At 42.2% G+C, this 22,156-nt stretch overlaps 1 protein-coding gene across 3 annotated transcripts in view; it reads right to left on the bottom strand.

The window, feature by feature from the left end:
- Window positions 1–22,156, bottom strand: part of SMOC1 (SPARC related modular calcium binding 1) — a 190,359-nt gene that overhangs the window by 10,826 nt on the left and 157,377 nt on the right. For all 3 annotated transcript variants that reach the window (XM_040412227.1, XM_040412228.1, XM_040412229.1), the window contains exons 8-9: window positions 14,959–15,151; window positions 14,797–14,879 (exon numbers count right to left, since the gene is read on the bottom strand). In XM_040412227.1, coding sequence (XP_040268161.1) covers window positions 14,797–14,879; window positions 14,959–15,151 — 276 coding nt within the window. The remainder of the gene's footprint in view (window positions 1–14,796; window positions 14,880–14,958; window positions 15,152–22,156) is intronic.

Below are 22,156 nucleotides of genomic sequence, written 5' to 3'. Positions count from 1 at the left end.
ACAACTCAATTGAAAAACAAACTGAAATCTTTTAGGTGGAGGGAAGAAAACATGTAGCTGTGTTCAGAATTAAGCAATCACATTCAAAATCCTGTTAAATAGGAGTCAGCATACACCTGCCATCATTTAAAGTGCCTCTGATTAACCCCAAATAAAGTTCAGCTGCTCTAGTTGCTCTTTCCTGAAATTTTCTTAGGCTACTTTCACACTTGCGTTCAGGTGTCCGCTCGTGAGCTCCGTTTGAAGGAGCTCACGAGCGGTCCCGAACGCAGCCGTCCAGCCCTGATGCATTCTCAATGGAGGCGGATCCACTGAGAATGCATCCGCCTGCCAGCGCTCAGCCTCCGCTCCGCTCAGTGAGCGGACACCTGAACGCTGCTTGCAGCGTTCGGGTGCCCGCCTGGCCGTGCGGAGGCGAACGGATCCATCCAGACTTATAATGGAAGTCAATGGGGACGGATCCGTTTGAAGATGACACAGTATGGCTCAATTTTCAAACGGATCCGTCCCCCATTGACTTTCAATGTAAAGTCAAAACGGATACGTTTGCATCATCATGACAAAAAAAAAAAAAAAAATGTTTTTTTTTTTGTTTTTTTTTCATGGTTATGCAAACGGATCCGTTCTGAACGGATGCAAGCGTTTGCATTATAGGAGCGGATCCGTCTGTGCAGATACCAGACGGATCTGCTCCTAACGCAAGTGTGAAAGTAGCCTTAGTCTCATCCCACAGCAAAAGCTATGGTCCACAGAGAGCTTCCAAAGCATCAGAGGGGTCTCATTGTTAAAAGGTATCAGTCAGGAGAAGGGTACAAAATAATTTCCAAGGCATTAGATATACCATGGAACACAGTGAAGACAGTCATCATCAAGTGGAGAAAATATGGCACAACAGTGACATTACCAAGAACTGGACGTCCCTCCAAAATTGATGAAGAGATGAGAAGAAAACTGGTCTGGGAGGCTACCAAGAGGCCTACAGCAACATTAAAGGAGCTGCAGGAATATCTGGCAAGTACTGGCTGTGTGGTACATGTGACAACAATCTCCCGTATTCTTCATATGTCTGGGCTATGGGGTAGAGAGGCAAGACGAAAGCCTTTTCTTACGAAGAAAAACATCCAAGCCAGGCTACATTTTGCAAAAACACATCTGAAGTCTCCCAAAAGCATGTGGGAAAAGGTGTTATGGTCTGATGAAACCAAGGTTGAACTTTTTGGCCATAATTCCAAAAGATATGCTTGGCCCAAAAACAACACTGCACATCACCAAAAGAACACCATACCCACAGTGAAGCATGGTGGTGGCAGCATCATGCCAAGGGGCTGTTTTTCTTCAGCTGGAACTGGGGCCTTAGTTAAGCTGGAGGGAATTATGAACAGTTCCAAATAACAGTCAATATTGGCACAAAACCTTCAGGCTTCTGCTAGAAAGCTTATCTTTCAGCATGACAATGACCCAAAGCATACATCCAAATCGACAAAGGAATGGCTTCACCAGAAGAAGATTAAAGTTTTGGAATGGCCCAGCCAGAGCCCAGACCTGAATCTGATTGAAAATCTGTGGGCTGATCTGAAGAGGACTATGCACAGGAGATGCCCTCGCAATCTGACAGATTTGGAGTGTTTTTGCAAAGAAGAGTGGGCAAATCTTGCCAAGTCAAAATGTGCCAGACTCATACCCAAAAAGACTAAGTGCTGTAATAAAATCAAAAAGGTGCTTCAACAAAGTATTAGTTTAAGGGTGTGCTCACTTATGCAACCATATTATTTTATTTTTATATTTTTTTTTTCTTCCCTCTACCTAAAAGATTTCAGTTTGTTTTTCAATTGAGTGGTAAAGTTTATAGGTCACATTAAAGGTGGAAAAAGTTCTGAAATGATTTCTTTGACTCATTTTTTTACATCACAGAAACATGACATTTTAACAGGGGTGTGTAGACTTTTTATATCCACTATAGATGCAAGGTTTAGAGAAAAAATATCCTTGTGGAGATTCCAGGTATTTGTATATAGAAATGAGTCTCAGAACAATTCCTAGAAAGTTTTGGAAACAAATTACTACATAGAAAACATGTCAAGCATGTGCCCCTATGCACTGTTGTGTAAAAGAGGTCTTACATAAAAAACCATACAGATGGTATGGTAATCGTGTTCAGATGACATGTTGGATTTTGTAACTCTAGGTTTGAGCTGAGTGATAGTTTCCCTGGAACCATTAGTGCAGTGATTCCCCCTGAGGAGCTGAAGTAGATGGTAGGAATGGTGTTGGTCTAAGGAGCCAGTGTAGAGGATGATGAAGGGCTGTGTCACAGTGCACTCCCTCAGGCCATTGCTCCCTGGAGATCGGTGCAGTGGAATTATAGTATTGAAGAATGAGGCCAGAGTCTAACTTAAGATACATACAGTAGCTGCAGGCTTTAGTGCATTTCTTCTCCTGGCATCAGCAATGATTTGGTGGCTGGCAATTCAACACTTCGGTGATACTGGTCTAGTGGTTGCTTGGTAATGGATGGTTTGGCTGTAATGACTCACCTTACAGCAGTGTCTGTAGAAGATGATGTAGCAGTTCATGCTGCTGTCTGGAATCTCAAGGCTTTACTTGAGGACTTTAGGCTGGGTTCACACCTGAGCGTATTCGATAAGCGCTTTTTACAGGCGTTTTTATCGGGCGTTTTTGAGGCGTATTTTGGGGCGCTTTTGTATTTTGGAAACGCGCGTAGTACGCGCATTTGTGTGATTAACCACAGAGGCATCCAATGAAAAAAAACTGCCACAATATGAGCGACAATACGCCCCAAAGAAGCTCCTGTACTTCTTGGGGCGTAGGGCATTTTACAGCGCGTTCGTACTCGCTGTAAAACGCTCAGGTGAGAACCATGCCCATAGGGAAACATTGGTTTTTGCCTGTTGAGCGTTTTACAGCGTGTAGGAACGCGCTGTAAAACGCTCAGGTGTGAACCTAGCCTTAGGAGTAGTGCTCCCTGGAGAAATCTGCATCAGGAGAAGGAGCACTGCAGTCTGCATCCTCTCCTCTCTCTCTGGACAGGAACTTCCCCTCTTGGCAGTGAGCAGGACCAGCCTACTCCACACCAAGAGTAGAGGAACATGGTTGTTAGCCCTGTTCCTTGATAACCATTCCTTGCTGGGAACTGCAACCAGAAGCAAACAGTAAAATATGATGCAAACTATATACAAATGGTAGTACCCCCAGGTCTGGGGTACTTACACAAGTGATTTAGTTTTTGGCTTATATAAGGCTTTGTGTAAACTTTGTTGTACTCCATTGCTTTATATAAGCATTTTCACATTTCATGTTTGCCAGACTATTCATTTATGCACAAGTTAGATTTGCAGCCAAATTTTGCTATTTATGTTCTACTACATAGTTATCGTCAGTCCCAAATTTGCTGGGATTGCTTTGAATTTTGAGATACAATACCAGTAAAATTTGTCCGGTCCTGCCCAAAAGTGAGCAAGGCTTATGTAAAGCCTGTCCATAGGTTGGCATTCCTGGCTCGGTTTGGGCATATTCGGGGTGACTCTTAAATACAATTTTTGCATAAAGTGTCTTCAGGAAGGGCAACCTTATTGGTTGTCATCATCTTTTGAATTAAATCATAACTAGCATTTTGCTATTGATATAAAAGCCCAACAAAATCTTAGCCTACTACCAGTTTGTGTAAAACTAACTCAAACCTGACAACCAAATGTCTGTACTTCCTGTTGTCACTTTTGCAAAAATGGCTGCAACAATAGAGAAATGGTTTCATAATAGTAAATAAAATAGATTTTGGCTGCTCCTCTAATATATGTCCATTTACATACCTAGCAACCAGCCAGATCCTTACTAAATACAATTTTTTTATTTTCAGAAATATATTTAGATTGAGGACCTAATTACAACTGGCCACAGAGAACTATTGTTTTGCCCAAAGTAAAGATCTAGGTGAGTATCTGGTCATAGAGAGGGTGCAGGTAACCAGTTCTTAATTATTACCCTATAGATTTATGCCATGTTGTGATTCTCAGTCATCCTGACCCTTTCCATTCCCATAGAAAAGGAAGGGTCAGAACTGTGCCCTGCTGTCAGAATGGTAACAAACCAGGAGGAAGCAGATGTCTCGTCTATAGTGGATGTCAGTGAGGGAACTGGTGGCATCTATGACCACCTTCACATGGTTGCACTGTCCTCAATTTCTGATGCATTCAATTCTCCCATTTGGCTTTTATTAAGTTTCTGTAGCTAGACTGACTGGACAAAGGTAATTCTACATTCATTCCTTTTCCCCCCTCTCTGATATATTCTCCTTGCAATATCAACAGTCTCATAATCCATGTAAGAAGGTCAGATTCTCGAACAATGAGCAGAGATTGAGAACAGAGCAAAGGGAAGCACAGATGCTTTTCATTTTGGCTGTCCGTGTAACTTATGGACCAAGGATTGCTTTTGTTAAAAGAATTTGTGTGCGCTACTCTACATCAGGGGAACAACGTCCCTTAACCCCTTAAATCCTGAACATGAATAGAGATTGGTGGTCAAGTACTATCAAGGCACTAGGGTAGGACTGTATTAAACTCCCTGTACCAGAAAAGTAGCACCAAAAAGTCAAACATTATTGTGCACAAAATATAGCATTTTTGCTCATTTATGCCATGGTCACCACATTTCCAAAAGGGGATTGGGTGGAAGATGGCAGGGTCTATATGGCCTGACTGAGTTAACACACCAGAAAACTGGTGCAAATCACACCTAAAATGTACTCCAATTCTTAGCTCCCGCAGATTTCAGTTTCTGGTGCAAGGACATTCCAAGATGCGCCAGACTTTTTAAGTGACATGCTGCTCTTAATAAATTTGGCACATCTGCTTAAGAATGAAGTACTTCACACCAGTCTTAGTAAATCTGTGCCACTGTATTGTGTCCTTTAGCTTAAATCTGTGGCACTTGGGAGGGGCATAAAAGCCAAATTGAAAGAAACGTTTTTTAGCCACATAAAGCCTCAAAAATCTGATCAAGTCATGTGGGATGATTGTATGGTGCCTTCTGCTTGTCAATGTATTAGTTATGGCCACTTGTTGCAAACTGAGAACTGAGAGACAGAATCCTTGAACTGAGAGACTTTGGTTTATCATTCTGGCAGATCTGGCAGATGTCAGCCCTGTTCAGCATTGTGTGTCCCGGTGGTTGGGAGAACAATGATGAACTGGAATGACAGAAAGAAATGCACAGAGGCGAACATCTGCATGGACGAATCATCTGAGTAGAAGAATGGCGCATAGTAATCAATTCTGTACTGTAATTGAAATTGGACATTACATCCCAACCCTAGGGCAGCAAACAATGGCTACCCAAACTGTCAGAAGGAGTTTGCATGACACTGGGCTATGAGGCAGATGTCTAGCTACAGGTATTCCATTGACCTCACACCACTGCTCTCAAAGGCTATCATGGTGTACAGCAAGATGGCAAGGGTGGCCGGAATGGAAGTCTGTCCTCTTCAACAACGAGTCCCGCTGTTGTCTCCGATTTAATGATATCTGGAGATTGGTTTGAAGACCACATGGGGAACACCATGAAGAGGCCTTCACAAGATAACATCACAACGGTCCTACTCCTGGGATTATGGTGTGAGGTGGCATAATGTACAGTAACTGGACCCCAGCTGTTTCTCAAGTGTCCAAGTAGCCCGGCTGCATGTTTTTTGTGCTACTGTGAGCAGCCTGCTTGGCCTAAGTGTTCTACCATGGTCTGCAGTATCTCCGGACTTGTCTCCCATTGAGCACATCTTTGACGTAATTGATCGGCAATTGCAAAGGTTGCTGCCAGCAGCAGATCTTGTTGGTTTGTGTGCCCGAGTGCATTCAGTGTGGCAGAACACTCCTCAGACACCATTAATAACCTCACTGATGGCATGACAAGTCAGTCAGTGCATGTACGTCTTCATGTGGTGCTCATACTCGATACTGAATAGAATCAAGATATCTACATATCTTGTAGATATCAAGTCTACATCACAGAAGAGGTAGGGCTGTATTACTCCAGGCGATCAGTCACACAATTGATGGGGAGGAAGTGTTCCTTCCCGGCAATCGGCTGGCCATTATTGGAGGAGACCACTGCTATTACATGCAGCAATCTCCTCCGCAGTATGGGGAGGAGTGACTGCTAATGCCATTGCTCTTCCCCATACAGAATCATTTGCTGCCGGCAGCAGATCGTTAACACAGTACGATCTGCCGCCCGTAAGTGATGATTTTGAAACTTGCTGAAAAATTGCGATTGCTCGTTCATCGGCGATAGTATTATACAGGAAGATTATCGCTAACAAGTGTTTCTACGCACACTTGTCAGTGATGATTTGTCTGACAATCGGCTGGTGTAAAAGAGTCTTTAGAGGCTGTAGGAAGGCGCAAGGGCCCGTCATTGACGGAAGGTATGTGTCACCGAGATTCCTGGCCTCGGTGAGGTAAGAGACGGTCATTTTAAGTGTCAGCGGCAGTTAGTGCTGACTGACACTATTTGTTATTTAGCATGGCTGTAAAGCCGATCCGGGCCGGCTCTTACTAGGAGCAGCCTAAGTGCAGGGTGGGTGGCTTCTCCCCACGCTCCGGGCCGGGTTTTGGCTGGGATATAAAAACCCAGCCAGCAGTCTCAGCTGTGTGGATTTTACCTCCATCTGACAGTGAAGCTGAAGACTGCAAACAGGTGTGCAGGCCGCCTGGAAGAAGCCAGTGAACTTTTCTGTTCAGCCGGGTGTGAACTGACACCTAGGATTCCAGGTGAACACTGTGTTATTTTGCTGTGTGTGAACAAGCACCTAGACTGTTATGCTTTTGTTGAGTGTGAATAAAACACTGAAGTTTGATTTACATCCTGGTTCCTTGCCTCTATACTTGTCACATCTGTGACAGGTCTCAGAAGGTCTGAAAGATTATATACGCATTAGTGATCTGACAGCCTCTTTTGGTTTCACTTTGTCTGTGTGTTGCTGGTATGTCCACACCTCCTGTTCAGGTGTGGATCATGTGACCTTTACCTCGCCCTATTTAGTCTGACTTTTCCCATCACTCCTTGCTTGGGATAGCTTCATTTAGTCTTGGAGGAGCTGGAGTGTGGTTCGTGTTGAAGTCCTGTTCATCCTTCATCCTCTGAAGTTAAGTGTTCCGCTTGTCGTGTTTTGTATCCCCCCCCCCTTCCTGGTTGTTTACTAAGCCTCAGTGAGACACTAGTTCCTTCACCAGGGAAGGAATGGGTGGTCTCTGCCCTGTCATTATCTTTAGGGCATCTGAGGGTCACCAGGGTTTTCTAGGTTCCCGTGTATGGGTATCTCTACCATCGAGTGGTGCCCATACGGATAGGAGTTAGGGCCAGGAGCAGGGTTTTATAGGTGGTGACCCTTTTCCTTCTCTAGCGGTGAGGCCTAGTGTCTTTCCCCTTCCTTCTTTATTGGCTTTTGGTGTTCTCCCCTACTACATCCGTGACAATACTGCGCCCGCTAACCTGTCTACCATAGCAAATCCCCACAAGGCTTTCAAAATCCTGATGAGTATTTGTGGACCACTTGCAGTACCTTGACCCTACCAGACTTCTTCAGTTACTTGGGCCACTGGAGAGAGTATTTCTGGATCAGTGGAGAGGTCCTTTGTATCCTGCAATTGGTTGCTGACCACTGCCAGTGCCCTAACCATACCAGAATTCTTCTGTTACTTGGGTCCACTGGTTAACATTCTCCTGGTTCGGTGCAGAGGTCCTGTATGTCCTCCAAGTGTCTAGTTGTATCAAGGTAAGTGTAGCCATGCTGTCCTAGCCTGTGAGTGCGACCAGAGACCAACTTAGTGACAGGATATGTCCTGTTATTTTCTCTGTGAGAGTAACAAAGACTGTGCTGCAAAGTTGTTTGTCTATTGAAGAGTGTAACTACCTTCTGTGTTTCACTTGTAACCACCAAGCAGAGTGCCCTTTAGATACTGCAACCATCAAGCTTTGTGCCAATACTTGTAACCACCAAGCAGTTCGCCCAGTTGTGAGTGCAACCGCCAAACTACAACCATTGTTTGTAACCATTAAACTTGCTGCACCAACTGGAGCAAAGTTCAGTTCTTGTAAGCTCTCAATTACTGTGCCACCCTCAAATGGGGTACCATATAAGAGCCAAACACCAAAATAACGACCCTCTTACAGGTTCTTCTAGTTTTACCCCATCCTAGTATGTATTGTTCATGCACACGATTAGCACCCAACCCTGAGCTAAAAGGCTGCTTTAAGCAATACAAATGACCCAGTTAAGCAGTGGATTATCCTTCAACAGGGCCTTGAAATGTATAATTCAGTATGGACACGCTCTTATTCCAAATAAGCTTTTCCAGTAACATTTTCTCCAGTGCAGAGTTTACAAAATGACTCGTGGACTCCAGGTGTTTGAGGTTAAAAACTGTCGGACTTGCCAAGACAAACTGAAGAAATGTACAAGATTGAGAAGGGCTGTGAAATCAATTATATATGTTACTGCCAGTAACTGTGCAGATAAAGTAACGGCTCAATTTATCCTACTGATATAAATGTTACAGATTATATTTATTCTATTCTTACTACTAAATGGGGAAAAGGCCAAATCTTGGTATAATTTCTGCTGGCTGACATGTAGCGGAGAGTAATGCTATAAATTACAGCTCTGTCCTCACCTATTTTATTTTAACCTCCTGCATAGATCTTACACAAACTTGCCTTAAAACAGGGCTAACTTCACTAAAGGTGTGTGAAAACTAAAGCAATAGCATAAAAAAGTGTGGACAGTTGAATGTCAACACCTGGCTCCATGTATTACTGATGCCGAATATGGTGCCCCCTAGACTGCCATGGGTCTATATTGTACCATGGATTTTACACGCAGGTTCTGTCTATGTAAATCCATGATATGCAGAAATATATTTTTAGAATAGAAGCCTTGGTCCTAGAAGAGAATACAATGACTCCCAGATGGTAATACAGACCCCTAGGCACTTCAAGTGCAGAACCCATGCACATGTTGTTGGTGTATACGCGAGCCCTTAGGGTGGGGGAGGGAGTCTTGCGGAGGTACAGATCTGCTGTAGTAGTATAGAAGTTACTAAAGCTTTACCATGGAAGAGAATCGACCATGTTTAGGCCTTATACAAGGCGCTCACTATTTGAAAAGTATTGTGACTTTGACAGAAAAACATAGAATATTTGCAGCATATTAACATCTTCTCAGAAAAGAATGTATTTATTGGCAGATAGGAGGCAAGGATGCGTAAGTCAACGTGACAACAGAAGCAAAACGAGAAGTCCTCATAGTGACCGGTGTGAAAAATCTGACCTGACATGTTGGATGTTTTTTGGTGGTTGTCAGACGAAGTTGTTGGTAACACTTGTAAACTTCTTTATGCGAAACAACAGATTTGCACCCCCATTTATAGAAGCACAGATCCAAGCAGAATCCCAGGTCACCTACTTGTCATTTGAAATTCTGGTGCCATCATTCAGAACGTTCACACACCAACCGTGAAAGTCTAACCATTTAGAAAACTGAAATCTCTAGTGTAAGGAAAGCTTAGGGTACTTTCACACTAGCGTTTTTCTTTTCCGGCGCTGAGTTCCGTCCTAGGGACTCAAATCCGGAAAAGAACTGATCAGTTTTATCCCCATGCATTCTGAATGGAGAGTCAGTCCTTCAGGATGCATCAGGATGTCTTCAGTTCAGTCTTTTTGACTGATCAGGCTTTTCAGAAAAACGTAGCATGCAGTATTTTTACCTCCGGCCAAAAAGCCTGAACACTTTGACTGAACGCCGGATCAGGCCTTTTTCCCATTGACTTGCATTAACGCCGGATCTGGCACTGTGTGTTCAGTCAAAACGGATCCGGCTTTTGCATGTTAAACCCGAAAAATGTGAAAAAAAAGTTAAAGTCCCTAAATGGCGGATCCGTTTTTTCCAATGCATTTTTTCATTGTGATCAAAATCCTGATCAGGATTCAAATGTAATCCGTTTTCACACGTTTTTCCGGATCCGGCGGGCAGTTCCGGTGTCGGAATTGAACGCCGGATTAAAACAACGCTAGTGTGAAAGTAGCCTTAAGGCATTGTGATCAACTCAGGATCTGTCAGGGAATTTACCAGTAGATCCTGGTCTATTGGTTGCCTACTGAGACCTTCAGCATTTTGCAACTGTCTGCATACCTCTCAACTTTTGAAAATCGCAAAGAGGGACAATATATGCCGGCAATTATTTGTCATACTAGGCCACGCCTCTAACTCCGCCCAAAGCATAATTACTGACTCGATCAGAACTGCAGCAGCTGGGGATCGGTTTAGGTAAGTATCCTTTATTTCTTTACAGCATGTGGAGCCCCTGGGACACTATTTTTTTTCTTGCACTTCAATATCTATTTGAATATTAGCAGATAAATCATTGGATTATAGATATTTTAAGGTCCAAATTGCACCAAATAGTGAAGTTATGGCCTAATATACAGGTAGAAACCATACAGATAGTTTAGTAAGGAGAAATTTAGTAAGTTTATTAATGCACAAGTATGCATTAATTTACCAGGTCAGAAAGAGGGATATTTAAGGATGAAAAGGGACATTAGACGGGTCTAAAAGAGGGACTGTCCCTCCAAAGGAGGGACACTTGGGAGGCACGTGTCTAAGTTTTTTATTTTTTTTAATCTAAAGCTGGAGAAGCATATGCAGGTTAGGCTGGGGCTTCTCGCAACATGAAAATTGTGCAACACTGCATCTAAAGATTGTCAATGGTGTCATAGTGCGACACACGACATGCCGCGACTGTGATGCGACAATCACAGAAAATCCAACACTTAGACCACAATGCACGCCACGTGCCACATGAGACTTGGCTGTTTCTTTACTGCCAATTCACAGCTCTAATATAGTTACGTGACAGCAAATTGCTGAAATGTTTCTGGTCACGCAACTTTTCTGAGACTTGCTGTTGCACGACATGTCGCCGTGTAGCCCTTAGGCCTCTTTCAGACGGGCGTTGCCGGAAAATGTGCGGGTGCGTTACGGGAACACCTGCGATTTTTCCGCGCGAGTGCAAAACATTGTAATGCGTTTTGCACTCGCGTGAGAAAAATCACGCATGTTTGGTACCCAAACCCGAACTTCTTCACAGAAGTTCGGGCTTTGGATCGGTGTTCTGTAGATTGTATTATTTTCCCTTATAACATGGTTATAAGGGAAAATAATAGCATTCTGAATACAGAATGCATAGTACAATAGTGCTGGAGGGGTTAAAAAAAAATATATAATAATTTAACTCACCTTAATCCACTTGATCGCGCAGCCCGGCATCTCCTTCTGTCTCCTTTGCTGAACAGGACCTGTGGTGACGTCACTCCGGTCATCACATGATCCATCACCATGGTAAAAGATCATGTGATGGATCATGTGATGGATCATGTGATGACCGGAGTAACGTCACCACAGGTCCTGTTCAGCAAAGGAGACAGAAGGAGATGCCGGGCTGCGCGAGCAAGTGGATTAAGGTGAGTTAAATTAAAAGAAATAAATAAATTTAACCCCTCCAGCGCTATTTTACTATGCATTCTGTATTCAGAATGCTATTATTTTCCCTTATAACCATGTTATAAGGGAAAATAATAATGATCGGGTCTCCATCCCGATCGTCTCCTAGCAACCGTGCGTGAAAATCGCACCGCATCCGCACTTGCTTGCGGATGCTTGCGATTTTCACGCAACCCCATTCACTTCTATGGGGCCTGCGTTGCGTGAAAAACGCACAATATAGAGCATGCTGCGATTTTCACGCAACGCACAAGTGATGCGTGAAAATCACCGCTCGTGTGAACAGCCCCATAGAAATGAATGGATCGGTATTCAGTGCGGGTGCAATGCGTTCAACTCACGCATCGCATCCGCGCGGAATACTCGCCCGTGTGAAAGGGGCCTTATTGTCATTATTTTACAGCTTGCAGTAAATGCTGCTAATCCCTTCATATTTCTATCCTGGGTTATGAACAATTATCACGTGAATTCATTATGGTTTTGAAATGTGTCAAAATCTATGGTTATCCATAATTTTTGGATTTGGATAAGTTGTCCAGAAAGAGAGAATCAGGTCGACAACTTAGCAGGCCTTAGGCCCCTTTCACGCGAGTTTTCCGCGCGGGTGCAATGCGTTAGTTGAACGCATTGCACCCGCACTGAATCCGGACCCATTTATTTCTATGGGGCTGTGCACATGAGCGGTAATTTTCACGCATCACTTGTGCGTTGCGTGAAAATCACAGCATGCTCCTCTTTGTGCGTTTTCTACGCAACGCAGGCCCCATAGAAGTGAATAGGGCTGCGTGAAAATCGCAAGCATCTGCAAGCAAGTGCGGATGCGGTGCGATTTTCACGCACGGTTGCTAGGAGACAATCTGGATGGGGACCCTATCATTATTATTTTCCCTTATAACATGGTTATAAGGGAAAATAATAGCACTCTGAATACAGAATGCATAGTAAAATAGCGCTGGAGGGGTTAAAAAATAATAATTTAACTCACCTTAATCCACTTGTTCGCGCAGCCCGGCTTCTCTTCTGTCTTGTTCTGTGAGGCATAGGACCTTTGATGACGTCACTACGTTCATCACATGGTCCGTCACATGATCCATCACCATGGTAAAAGATCATCTAAACAACCTTGAACTCAAACCTGAACTTCTGTGAAGAAGTTCGGGTCTGGGTACCACATTCAGTTTTTTATCATGCGCGTGCAAAACGCATTGCACCCGCGCAATAAAAACTGAACAACGGTTGCGTACCTACTCGCGCGGGTTTGCCGCAACGCGTCCGGACCTTATCCGTACACGCTCGTGTGAAAGAGGCCTTAGGGTATGCTGCCATGTACTGTTGTTACTGGTTTGAACATTGGTATTGCCATGCCTTTTCTTTTTGCATCTCCTCCAAATGTGAATCCTAAATGTGGTCTGGCAACATGTATTTTATTCTCTCAGCATCCACTAATTTTTCATAGTACATGTATTCTATTCATCTGTATCCTACACTGCAAAAAAAAAGTGTGCTTGTACTTGCTCTTATCAATTCTCATGACCACTTCTACCAGGGCAGTAAAACTGGAGAGAACTGAAAGCTGACTATGAATAATGACTCCTACAGTGTTCCCGAGTTGGTAGTGAGAGACCCAAACTTGCACCTAACCGTCTTATATTTGTCATTCAGTTATTTTGCAGTTCTGTGCTGGAAACAAGTGCCAGAATCACCGAATTATTGGATGCTGAGCTAATTTTCTTGCATTTATATTTCAGTTTGATTATTGAAGAGTTAAAAGATGGTGGAACTTTGCTCCACTACAGGTTTGATAGAGGGTATGTACACACAACATAGTTTTCTATCAGAATGATCCACTATAGATTCCGCAGCAGAAATCTGATGTTTTGAACCTCTGACTTATGTCATGGATTTACTTCATTCAATGGGGCTAGTCCATGATTGGCAACCAGTTCCTCCACAAAAATAACCACCCTTTTTCACATTGTAAAATCAGTGCTGTATAAACTACAGCACGGATTTCCTACTGGCGACAATGAGTGGTGGATTCTAAGGGCAATACATGCCATGTGAACGTCTACAAATAGTACCCTAATATTTGTATGGATGCATCTCCTGCCCCATTGTTTGTACAATGATACAATCAGTTACAGAATTAGGAGCTGTATAGTATATATACCATCAAGGCAAATTAAAGTTATATCTAGGCACTGAAATGAGATGAATTGTAGTGCTCACCGTTCCACTGTATCATTGCCAGGCTATATAGAAAACCAATTATGAAAGAGTTAAAAGGGATTCATAATATCCTCATGAGTTGTCTTACGAACTTTTGGAAACGTACTTGGGCTCAGTTCATGGTGGTAGTATTAGTGCTAGTCTTTTTTTTTTTATTCTTCCTTGCAAAATGCACTGGTAAAGCCTAATAAGAGTATCATATTCTTTTAAGGATACTATTGTGAAGCTGGTGTGGACCCACTGTGTCACTGAACAGATTTGGCTTGGGGCTAGATTTCAGGTCATTATCTGGCACCAGGGAAAGAGGAAAATCAAAGTCAGTGGACAAGCCAAGGTCAGGGCAGGCAGAGTTCATTCAGTCCGGTTATCAGGTCAAAGGCTGAGGCAGGCAGCACGGGGTCAGATCTGATAAGCAGTCACAGGATGAGCACATGACGTCAGAACTTAGAAATAGTGCACCTTAGCAGGGATTAACTAACTAGAACACGTGTTGCTCAGGTATAAAATAACCCAGGAAGGCTAGAAATAGGCTTGGGAGATTAGGCCATGCTGACCCTTTAAGAATAGGAGGGAGCATGTGTGCCCTATGGGCAGACAGAGGCACTGCAGGCATAGGAGCAGGCCACAGCCAGCATAGAGTGGATGGAGCAGCGCTAGTTCAGTGGCCCTGCTCCCCAGGAAAGAGCATGGAGATGCTGGCAAGTGCGGCTTCTGAAGCGGGGGGTATTCAGGTGAACATTCTGGTGGCCGTGCTCATAGGCAACAGGGAGATGCTGACAGCTACAGACCACCGTTGTCACAAATACATTACCAGTTTTGGCTGAAAGAAAAAATGCATAAAAACTACAAAGTATGGGTTATAGAAAAGCTACATAGAGGTGGCGCTGCAGAGAATATTCTTCCTTTTCAGAGCATTGTTTCTCTTGCAGACTTCTGTGGCTTTCCCCAAAAGTAGGATAATTAGAGGGGTGTACTCAACACAAAAGACTCCAAACCTGGTAACTCTCTGTCCTTAAATGGATCCTCGGCGTCTGTATTTTTCCACCTTGCATCACTTTCACACACTGGAGTTTCATATCTGTGATAAATTATAAATATCGATTTTAATAGCTTTTGTCGTTATCACATTTGAGAACAGTGGGTGAAAAATACCTTACCGTGTCGACGTTCCAGGTAATGGGCGACCTGTGTCTACTAAAACGCACCAGCAATAACCAGTGGACTGGTGACACTGTACTGGTTTGTAGAGACCTCCTGGTGCACACTCGGGAATCACAATTCCCTCCCTTGGATTTTCTCTGGCCTCTTCCAGAGCACTTTGCCTCTCCTGGTCACAGGAGTTTATTTTCTCTGCAAAGCAATTTGATATTTTTCAATTAGGGATTTGTAACGTATTAATGAATAAATGAAATACAGTGCTGCATGGGATCTACATGTTGTAGAAATAATATAGTACATCGGGTGACCTGCTGCACCTTTACACGGGCAGATTGTCGGGAACGAACATTCCTGGTGACAATGACTCCTTATTTCCTGTACACCGCCCTAAGTGCATTTACCACATTTGTATCATTGGGTTTATTACACCTGGAACGTGACATCACTGCAGACATTATCCTTTCATTATGATGCTGTTTGACTATCCTATGACACCATTAACTGTTTTGTGACATCACAATGGGCAATAACCCTTTCCTATGACTTCAGCGTTATTGTGCATATGCTGTGACATCACTGGATTTGTTACTACTGTTTTGTGACATCACTTTGTGTATTATCTCTGCATTGTATCTGTTTCATGACATCACAGTATTTTATCCCTAAACTGTGACATAAGAGTGTTCATTATCTGTGCAGGGTAATATCATTGTGGGCATTATCCAAGTACTATGATAAAACTATAAATATTTATGTGCAGTGACCTCACTCCCATTTTTCAGTGTAAGTATATGAAGTACATACTTATATGTAATATATATATATATATATACATACACACATACATACACTGTATATATATATATATAATATACACAGTCGTTCAAATAGTAACGATAAAGTCCAGCTTCCGAAAATGCTAAATTCTTTTTCATGCGGTAAAATCCAGTTGTAAGATCAGTTATACAGTCTACGCGTTTTGGACCACACAATCTTGGTCCTCACTCATGTTATGAGTAAGGACCGAGATTGTATGGTCTGAAACACATAGACTGTATACCTAATCTTGCAACTGGATTTTACCGCATGAAATAAAGAATTTAGCATTTCAAGAAGCCTGACGTCATTGTTTCTATTTGAGCATTTGTATGGCCGAGTCCAGGCTGCGTCCTTGCTTCTACAGCAATCAACGCAGGTGAGCGCTGCATTCATCTATTTCTTTTTTTATATATACACAGTCGTGGCTGAAAGTTTTGAGCCTGACACAAATTTTGTTTTTCAAATAGTTTGCTGCTTCATTGTTTTTGGATCTCTTTGTCAGATGTTTTTATGGTATACTGAAGTACAACTATATGCATTTTATAAATTAACTTTCCTTGACAAATACATCAAGTTTATGCAAAGATTGAATATTTCCAGTGTTGACTCTTCTTTTTCAAGACTTCCACAGTTTGGCCTGGCATGCTGGATATCAGCTTCTGGGCCAAATCCTGACTGATGGCAACCCATTCTTGTCTAATCCGTGCTTAGAGTTTATCACAATTTCTGTGTTTTTCGTTTGTCCACCTGCTTTTGTGAGGATTAAGCAAAGGTTCTGAATGTCATTGATATCTAGGGAGTTTCCTGACCATGGACCTAATATAGTTTTGTTCACCGAACCACTTAGTTATCACACTTGCCTTTTGACACAGTGCTCCATTATGCAGGGAAAAGCATTGTTCATCACCACTTTGCTCCTGGATAGTTGGGAGAAGTTGCTCTTGCTGGATGTTTTGAAACCATTCTTTATTCATGGCAGTGTTCTTAGACAAAATTGTGAGTGAGCCCACTCCCTAGGATGAAAAGCAACCTCACACATGAATGTCCAGAGAAAAAAAAGGTGAGTCAATAAAGCATCCTGGGACCAATTACTTTTCCAGATGTCCCAAATGGTCTCAAGGGGGCTTTATCAGAGAAATTAACTTGACCCCAGTCCTCTGCAGTCCAATCCCTTTACTTCCTGCAGGTGAGAATATCAGTCTGTCCTTGAAGTTTTTCTTGAAGAGAAGTGGCTTTTTTGCTGTCCTTCTTGACACCAGGCCATCTGCCAAAAACCTTTGTCTCACTGTGCGTGCAGATGCGCTCACACCTGCCTGCTATCATTCCTGAGCAAACTCTGCACTGGTGGTGACCCGATCCCGTAGCTGAATCCTCTTTAGCACACTGTTCTGGCGCTTGCCGGTCTTTCTTAGGTGCCTTGAATCTCTCTCTTCGAAGTTCTTAATGATCCGATAAATGGGTGATTGAGGTGCAATCTTACAAGCAGCAATGTCCTTGCCTGTGAAGTCCTTTTGATGCAAAGCAATGATGACTGCACATGTTTCTTTGGAGGTAACCATAGTTAACAGAGGAAGACAATGATTTCAAACACTCCCCATTTAAAATCAACCAGTCTGTTCTTCTGATTCAATCAGCATGACAAAGTGATTTTAGCTGGCTTGTCACGTTAAGACTTAATCCTGAGCTAACAACAAGATCACTGAAATAATGTTAGCAGGTCATTTTGTGAAATGCAGTGGAAATAGAATTTTTGGAATTAAATACATTTTCATGGCAAGGAATGATTTAGCAATTAATTGCAATTCATCTGATCACATAATCTAGAGTTAATGCTAATTGCTACCATAAATATTGAAGCGGCAAACCAAAATTTGTGCCAGGCCTCCAACCTTTTGACTTTACTGGTAGTGTATATTTATATACTCTAAATTGCGTTACATTAATTCCCTAGTGACATCAAAAATTGTGTGCAAAAAACTGTTGGATCTATGCTCCCACCCCATTTTTGCAGTGTTAGCGAACTGCACTATGATTGAACCTATCTGTCATGTTTGCTTTGAAAACCTATTTGTTTGCATTTTATTGCAGTTTATGTTAGTTGAATTCCGTTGATTAAAAAGACCTTTTTAAGCATGCCTCAGTTGCAAAAAGTTATTCGAGTCTGTCGAAAGTTTCCTCTGAGAAGATGTTGAGATTTGCCATTTCTTATCAAACTGTATGAATAAAGTAGCACAATTGTGTATAGAAGCCAGTGGTCTATGTGTGAGAATATCAGCTCTGTACCTTATGTGACAGCCGGACAGCAGTGCTCTATATTAGCCATACACTTCTCAGTTCTGTTCTACAAGCAGCTGTACAGTTCAGCTAGGTTTTGGCTGTATGACAGATAGGCATAGCCCCAGAAAGGCTCGCGTTGGCCCTCTCCATGTACTGGCTGCCAGTCCAAGTCTTGGCGTCATTATTGTAACTGGAGAAAGCTTCTGCTTCTCAGACAGAATTAATTAGTTATGAGACCAAGGGAACGTATTTCGAGTGACATGTCCCTTTATCCATAAAAGGAGAAGGCAGGTGAGTTATGAGAGGACATAGTTGCTTGGATATGGTCCAGATAGATTTCAAGCCAACTTACACACATTACTCAAGCGGCATGGCAGCCCAGCATACCTGTATTCTATACAATCAGTATATTTACTTATAACAGCGCTGTTCTATTCATACTATAACACAACCCTGCATTATGCTGCAAACACTACCGTGCTGCTATAAAAAGCGAAAGGCCTTAATAAAACGCCATTATTCACCACCATTAAATATTTATGCTTGCTCCATTAGATGGAATGTCATATGAGATCACAGCGAGAGGACAGAGTACAGACTACTCTGTGCGGAGCTGTGGGATATTTTGGAGATTTATGCTAAGTAAGTAAATCTTGATATAACATTATTTCTGTAGGTAGCTGGATAATACACACTGTACCTTAAAATTGCCCCCTTTCCCCCAAAAAGTGACCTTGGTGTTCATAATTTGTCATGTTTAATTTTAGCAGCGTTAGCAAGTTTACAAAATTAAAATTAGTTTCTACGAAGAGCAAGGAACCCTTCTGTCCAAGTCTTGATAAATTAGGCATGGTGGACCATCAGTGTCCCTGAAATATGCAGGTATTTGTTTTGGATAGGTTGGGGAGAATACAGCATGGTATTAGGGGTCAATATCAAAGAATCTCTTTTAAGCATCAGGTACAGTGTTGTCTTGAAGACTTTGCTTTGATCCAGTTCACCAGATAGATGTATGACTCCATGTACCAGAAGATAGTACATATCATAATTGAAGATTTGGATCCATACAAGGTCTACATGACATTACAACGTCCAAGACAACCACCTGTTTACGTTCTCATTCATCTAGGTCATGGTACATCAGTAGTCAGAAGTCAGAGCAACTGGACTTGTATTTTTCTTCCCTTGAAGATGTTTCGCTACAAAACAGCAGCTACATATTAGCCTACATCTGTGGTCAGGACTCAGCTGTGCACCTACATCTTAAGGACAAAGGACACTTGTTTGATGACAGCGAGGTTTGCACCTTAAACAGAAAGGAGGACTGGTTCAAATGAGGTGTGAAAGAAGCCATCTATGGTAACTTGGAGAAACCAAGGCTGAATAGAAGTGGAGGGATGCAACATCTATTGTCTGCCACTTAAAATGCTGTTCAAACACCTCCCCTGAGGCAGTTTAATCAAACCTAATAGCTTCAGTCATGAAAGTACAATCAACGCGTCCAAAGCTGAAGCATAAGTCACCAGTATTTAATGGCAGAGATTTTTCGTACAAGCCATTCTAATTCAGAAAGCCAATTGGATGACTAGTGAAACACCTTCAAGAACAAAATACAAGAATTCCAGTTGCTCTGGCTTATTCATACTGATATAACAATGTTCGTGTCACTTATCAAAAATGGTGGTGTATCTTTACCTAATTTTAGTTTGTATTATTCAGTATCCCAATTAAATTATTTGAGTAATTGACTCTGTTCCTTACATATTTAATGCAGGAAATTACAGGAAAAATGGCAATTTTATAAGAAGTGCTTCAATCAGGGAAACTGTTATAGTAAATGACTTTGCTTTCACAACATGTGCTCTGCTACTCAAAAGCTGGACAAGGTTGAAAAGATAAAAAAATACTATTATCTCCTATGAATTTACTTCAAAGTGGAGTAATTGTCATTTGAATGTTTGTAAACTTGGAAGAATTTGCAACTTGTTGAAAATAAATGTTAGATAGATAAGTGAGGTTATGAATGAAGGAAAAATTTGGGAATGACTCAAATATGATACACAGAAAATAAATAGATGAATTACTATGGGGATTTTTAAAAACCTGACAGAATCCAGTTTTGAAGATAAGAATCAGAACGTATTTTCGACTACTGGGTAAAGTAGCTATAAACAAAAATCACTACCTTATTGCATACTCACTTCTTTCTTCACTATTATTCTCTGTGCTGATGGTTCAGACCTTCTTCCGCTGTTTGTATACAGAGTACAGCAATGATGTGTAGGTGTACGGAATGTGACTGCTGCAACCAGTCACTGTTCTCAGCGGTATATTAATAAGAATAAAAACAAGCATCCTTGGTTTGAAGTCCTCAAGTTTACTTCCATCGCGAGGACGGGGTGTGTATCCATCTTACAGGCGACCTCGGCGAGGGAGGCAAGGAGGATAGGTGTCTTGAGCTTCTCCTGTTCATCCTCCTCCCCGGTGAAGTAAGTCCCTTAACTCGGTTTTTAATTGTGTTTACACTGTATGGCATGTTTTAATACAGCTTCCATACTTGATTACTGGTATATTTGCCATTTGAGCTGTTCTACTTCTTCTCTATACACTGCGTGCAGAATTATTAGGCAAATGAGTATTTTGACCACATCATCCTCTTTATGCATGTTGTCTTACTCCAAGCTGTATAGGCTCGAAAGCCTACTACCAATTAAGCATATTAGGTGATGTGCATCTCTGTAATGAGAAGGGGTGTGGTCTAATGACATCAACACCCTATATTAGGTGTGCATAATTATTAGGCAACTTCCTTTCCTTTGGCAAAATGGGTCAAAAGAAGGACTTGACAGGCTCAGAAAAGTCAAAAATAGTGAGATATCTTGCAGAGGGATGCAGCACTCTTAAAATTGCAAAGCTTCTGAAGCGTGATCATCGAACAATCAAGCGTTTCATTCAAAATAGTCAACAGGGTCGCAAGAAGCGTGTGGAAAAACCAAGGCGCAAAATAACTGCCCATGAACTGAGAAAAGTCAAGCGTGCAGCTGCCAAGATGCCACTTGCCACCAGTTTGGCCATATTTCAGAGCTGCAACATCACTGGAGTGCCCAAAAGCACAAGGTGTGCAATACTCAGAGACATGGCCAAGGTAAGAAAGGCTGAAAGACGACCACCACTGAACAAGACACACAAGCTGAAACGTCAAGACTGGGCCAAGAAATATCTCAAGACTGATTTTTCTAAGGTTTTATGGACTGATGAAATGAGAGTGAGTCTTGATGGGCCAGAAGGATGGGCCCGTGGCTGGATTGGTAAAGGGCAGAGAGCTCCAGTCCGACTCAGACGCCAGCAAGGTGGAGGTGGAGTACTGGTTTGGGCTGGTATCATCAAAGATGAGCTTGTGGGACCTTTTCGGGTTGAGGATGGAGTCAAGCTCAACTCCCAGTCCTACTGCCGGTTTCTGGAAGACACCTTCTTCAAGCAGTGGTACAGGAAGAAGTCTGCATCCTTCAAGAAAAACATGATTTTCATGCAGGACAATGCTCCATCACACGCGTCCAAGTACTCCACAGCGTGGCTGGCAAGAAAGGGTATAAAAGAAGAAAATCTAATGACATGGCCTCCTTGTTCACCTGATCTGAACCCCATTGAGAACCTGTGGTCCATCATCAAATGTGAGATTTACAAGGAGGGAAAACAGTACACCTCTCTGAACAGTGTCTGGGAGGCTGTGGTTGCTGCTGCACGCAATGTTGATGGTGAACAGATCAAAACACTGACAGAATCCATGGATGGCAGGCTTTTGAGTGTCCTTGCAAAGAAAGGTGGCTATATTGGTCACTGATTTGTTTTTGTTTTGTTTTTGAATGTCAGAAATGTATATTTGTGAATGTTGAGATGTTATATTGGTTTCACTGGTAAAAATAAATAATTGAAATGGGTATATATTTGTTTTTTGTTAAGTTGCCTAATAATTATGCACAGTAATAGTCACCTGCACACACAGATATCCCCCTAAAATAGCTAAAACTAAAAACAAACTAAAAACTACTTCCAAAAATATTCAGCTTTGATATTAATGAGTTTTTTGGGTTCATTGAGAAC

This window comes from Bufo bufo, chromosome 11 (genome assembly GCF_905171765.1).
Source record: "Bufo bufo chromosome 11, aBufBuf1.1, whole genome shotgun sequence".
NCBI classification, from domain to species: domain Eukaryota; kingdom Metazoa; phylum Chordata; class Amphibia; order Anura; family Bufonidae; genus Bufo; species Bufo bufo.
Note: the sequence above shows the minus strand (reverse complement) of the source record. Positions and strands in the feature narration are given on the sequence as shown.